General features: G+C 37.4%; 1 protein-coding gene across 1 annotated transcript; it reads right to left on the bottom strand.

Moving 5' to 3' along the window:
• Positions 1 to 1,445: 1,445 nt before the first annotated feature.
• Positions 1,446 to 3,916, bottom strand: LOC131073959 (omega-hydroxypalmitate O-feruloyl transferase). The gene is made up of 2 exons (XM_058010488.1): positions 3,233 to 3,916; positions 1,446 to 2,598 (listed from the first exon to the last, which is right to left on the bottom strand). Exons 1-2 carry the CDS (start codon positions 3,659 to 3,661, stop codon positions 1,702 to 1,704), a joined length of 1,326 nt encoding a protein of 441 aa, XP_057866471.1. The 5' UTR covers positions 3,662 to 3,916; the 3' UTR covers positions 1,446 to 1,701.
• Positions 3,917 to 4,454: the final 538 nt, after the last annotated feature.

The following is a 4,454-nucleotide window of genomic DNA, read 5'->3' as shown; positions in this document are numbered from 1 at the left end:
TCCTTGGCGATCTACTGGTCCACTCTGCAGCCTGCCTCAATCAGCTATTTGTTCAAGTCTCCACCCACTAAATGCCTCAAACTCAACCTCTATGTTTGGCAGTCTACCTGCAAGCCTTGCTCTGCCTCACGTTTGGTGATCTAAACAAGTCCACAAGTTGTCTCAACTTTCTTTCCAACCAACCGGTATATAACTAGGTCCTCCTCCAACAACAGGTTCACAAACTGGCTCTGATACTACTTGATGCAGTCAAGGTAGGGAGATCCAATGAAGGATATCCTCGCCTTGCAGCTTAAACACAAACACCATGCAAGGTCTACTAATAACCGGTAACACAACACAAATAAGGCAGAAAGAGCATCTAGTAACACCACAGAATACACAACCGGTAAATAGTATGAACAATTCTTATAACAATTTAATGAATTACATATGCCACATGCTGGACCGCAACCCAAGATTACAAACAATGGTTACAACACCAATATAAGATCCACAGATCATCTACACATCGATTTGGCCACTGGTAACAGTCAATCGGTTCAACCCTGTTCCGAACCTCAGCCCTTTCGGCTTCATTCCTACCAGACCAAAATCTTGTCGGTATCTACATCTTGTTCAATCTCTTCTTTCTCTAGATTTTGTCTTCTATCTCCTGCCCCTTAAAATGATTTGCAAAACTTCTCTTGATACCATCCGCAAACAATAACAACTCGATCAAGTTGGTCAAAGACCAACCAAGTCATAATGAAACGTGTAAATAATAAAATGTCGGCTCAAATTACCAAGAACATCTCCAGAAAGCATAAAACTACACGCGGTTCTCCGGGAACATTGGACAAGGCACAAGAAACATAACTCAACGATCCGCAAGTCACGGAAATCAACCGCAACCCGATTCAACTTCGCTCAACACTCTGCAAGACTAACCGGTAAGAACACATCAACACCGGGCCAATATCGGAATCGATATCTCACTGGAATCAAATCCAAATGCCAATAATCTCAAATATGATAAAGGCCACAAACTTCAAGGGGATAAATCCAAATCCACAACGCTAAATTCTCAAACATAAAGAAATGCCACGATCTCCAAGCAACTCCATAGCTAACTGCTCAAACCGATATGAACTACACCGGTGCTCCTGCATCAAGTTATAAGCTCTTAAGTCACATACGAAAAAAATAATAATAATAATCAAAATCTGATGTACTCTTTAGAAACTTAAGATGTACAAAATTAATTATAATGACTACTCATTCCCATCCCCTAAATAGATATGAAATCTCTTGAATAACCATATTAAGATAGATCTATCGATATGCATATAATATATATTTATTGACATTATACAATTATCATACATGTTGCCAAGTTTGCCTCTATGTCTCCGAAGTGGATTTGCTCAGATTAACAAGTGGATCTTACAAAAATATTAGTGATGTAGGGAAAAATAGAAAGCTTTATATGATCAAAGTTTTTTTTTCTAATTACATTTTTTGCCAACTGTGATAGAGCTTTTCCTTAATATTTTTACGGAGTAATTAATAGATACCCAAAGCTCATTGCAAATGAAAAGCTACTATTAAGATTAATTACAATTACACTTTCTGTGTTCTTTTTCACATTCTGGAGTTCAGAAGCAAAGCTTCTATTGGAAAGCTTGTCATTATTTATACCTGCAATACATAAAAGCATAGTTATATGTCCATAACATGGCCTTCAAATATCTCCATCTGATGAGGTTCCAGCATAAGCCACACATTCACTCCTCCTTGAGAGCCATTGGAGAGCAAAAGAACAAATTCAGACATGCCACTGACAACAGGACCTGCATACAAAGGCTTCCCCCATCCAAAATCTAAGTCATAGAAAGGCAGCTTCCACCAAGCAGATAAAAAGAAACTGTCATTAATGACAGCAGGAATTCCACGGTTTATCTCAAGCCAATCTATTGCAGACCTCACATAATCATCTGTCATGGAAGCTATGGCGTTCTGAATCTTTGCAGCACAAAATGAGAGATTATGCTGCTTGATTTCCTCCACAGAAGCACTTGCGATGGCAGAGGAAACTCCATTGCCAACAAATCCTCTGGGCAGGGGAGGAACCATTCTGGACCTTATGTCCACTGCAAATAAAACTGTGCTTGTCTGTTTTGGGTCATTGAAAATTGCCTTAGTTCTAACCTGCCATAGATGAGCCACCATGGCTTCAAAAGTGGAGCATTTGCTTAAGCTTTTGTCTTGCAGGGACTTTTGCTTTAGGCATTGTAACATCTCTGAAGAAAAGGTAAAAACTCTGAATGATTTGTTTTGTGGTAGTGTGATAGGAGAATGTGATTGTGTGTCCGAGGTGGTGAATGATGTTTCTATAGGGAGATTGTTGAGCTTGATGTATTCATGGTGGGGGTAATTGATCTGTGGTGGAGAGCGAGGTTTGAGAGAGGTTCTAAGGAAATTGGGTTGAATAAGGAGGCCCTGGCCCCTGGCCATTGATGCAAGGTTAAACAAAAATTCTGCAGCAGATTGGCCATCCACTAGGCTGTGGGAGGTTACCATTCCTATGCAAAATCCTCCACACTTGAATCGAGTGACCTGCAAATTTCCTTAAGTTAATCAGAAGCTTGAGCAAGGAAAGAATTTAATACTCCATTCTGTTTCCTTTTGTGGAGAATTAGAAAGCTTGAAGTCGAATGCAGCTGATTTAGAGCCCATTTCTTTCAGACCAAGCGTACACGCTTTATCATAGGGGAAATAGATGAATAACTACACCAAGACCACAAGCTTATGTTCGTTAAAAAATGGCAGAAGTTAATAATCTTTCAATTTCTGAATTTGGCTGTGTATTAGTTTCTTTGTATTAATGTTTTGAAACACATTTTATAATCTATCATCAGAATATTATTAGAGAGCTAAGAACGTGATTCATTTTCATATTCTTAACTTTTTAGTAGTATTCTGATGATGGATCACAGAATGTGATTATCTGAAATGCTGATGAAAAATCAAAAAACTAATATGCAATCTAATTAAAAAAACAGAGAGCTGTAGATTGTTGAAATGTGATATCATTAATGATAGAAGTACATCAAAACATTGGTTGCAGATAAACTACCACTGTGTCCTTGTATAATAATGCTTAAACTACAAAGGCCACCTCAAACAATAAAAACTTAAATAAATAGTAATAATGATTTTTAAAAATTGGAACATATACATGAGTTTATACCTGTATGGTCAAGACAGGAGTCTGGCTAAGCTCCTTGAATTCATCAATGGTTAGAACAAGATTTCTAAAACAAGGATTTGGAAGTGACACATCTCCAAGCTGGGCAAGAGTAAGCTGTGAAGATGCTTCTGCAAATAGAACACCAGCTCTGTTATAACTCATCTCTACTCTTCCATCCTCAACATTCAGCTGCAGCCTTCCAGCCATAAAATGGTATTCAACCAGCACATCTGCAAGTGACTCCCTCATTTTACCCACCACGTCATCTGCACTTGAATCAATACACTTGTTCTCGAAAAAATACACTGTTTCCACCGGGAAAACCACTGTAAGATCAATGTTGGAGAGGTAGAGTGTTCCTGTCGGCGTTGGCTTTGAAGGAACCACCAATTCAATTGTCCTTTCTACCTTCATCTCCAATTCAGACATTGATGAAAATGCTTTTGTGATTTCTGTGAACTGAAACTAATTATAAAATTAGAAGATCAGGTGAAATAATTGTGGAGGAAGATTGTATACTTGTTACAATACAGATGATAAATAATTGTCATGGTGTGCCTATTTAAGGAGCGATTTGGATTAGAGGCTAAGTTGTCCCGCATGTTCTCTGTGTGAATTGTAGTAGAGCAGATAAAGAGGTTGGGGAAGAATTCAACACGGAACAGAGTCTGTCTTTGACTTGACAGGGAGATTCGCTTAACATGAACAGTTATATGATCATAAGAGGATTATATTGCAACGAGGTTGGCATTTCACGCAAGAGCTGGCTGCTTTTATGATCACAAGCCAGGTGCTTAACCGGATTTTGTTCCTCTTAATTGGTTTAAGAATAGGAAAGCATTAACAACATCATAGGATAAACTTCCTTATGCAAGATTGGTACCAAAATTTATAGTTATAAATATTAATAGGAAAGGTTAATAGTCTAAAAATAAGAAACAGCAATGTTTCGTTAATATTTGATGAGTTGTTTCAAGAGCTCAACATATCTAAGTATTTTATTATATATAATATTTGATGTTTTTTAAAAGTATCATTACACATTGATTTATAATTAAATGTAAATGACAGAAAATAAAGTGGAATACAAAGACAAAAATATATAGAAATGAAATTATACCTTGCTATACCTCTATTAGAGTGAGAAGATGATGGATGTGCACCAAAACTTTGAGATGTTGTCAGTCCTCCCAATAATCCTCTTAATATGTTGTTGATGGTG

This window comes from Cryptomeria japonica, chromosome 9 (genome assembly GCF_030272615.1).
Source record: "Cryptomeria japonica chromosome 9, Sugi_1.0, whole genome shotgun sequence".
Lineage (NCBI taxonomy): Eukaryota > Viridiplantae > Streptophyta > Pinopsida > Cupressales > Cupressaceae > Cryptomeria > Cryptomeria japonica.
Note: the sequence above shows the minus strand (reverse complement) of the source record. Positions and strands in the feature narration are given on the sequence as shown.

Excerpts from the sequence above, each read along its gene's own strand:
- LOC131073959 (XM_058010488.1), bottom strand. The coding sequence starts at position 3,661 with ATGTCTGAATTGGAGATGAAGGTAGAAAGGACAATTGAATTGGTGGTT. Across the intron at positions 2,599-3,232 it reads CTCCTGTCTTGACCATACAG|GTCACTCGATTCAAGTGTGG; the intron begins GTATAAACTCAT and ends GGAAATTTGCAG.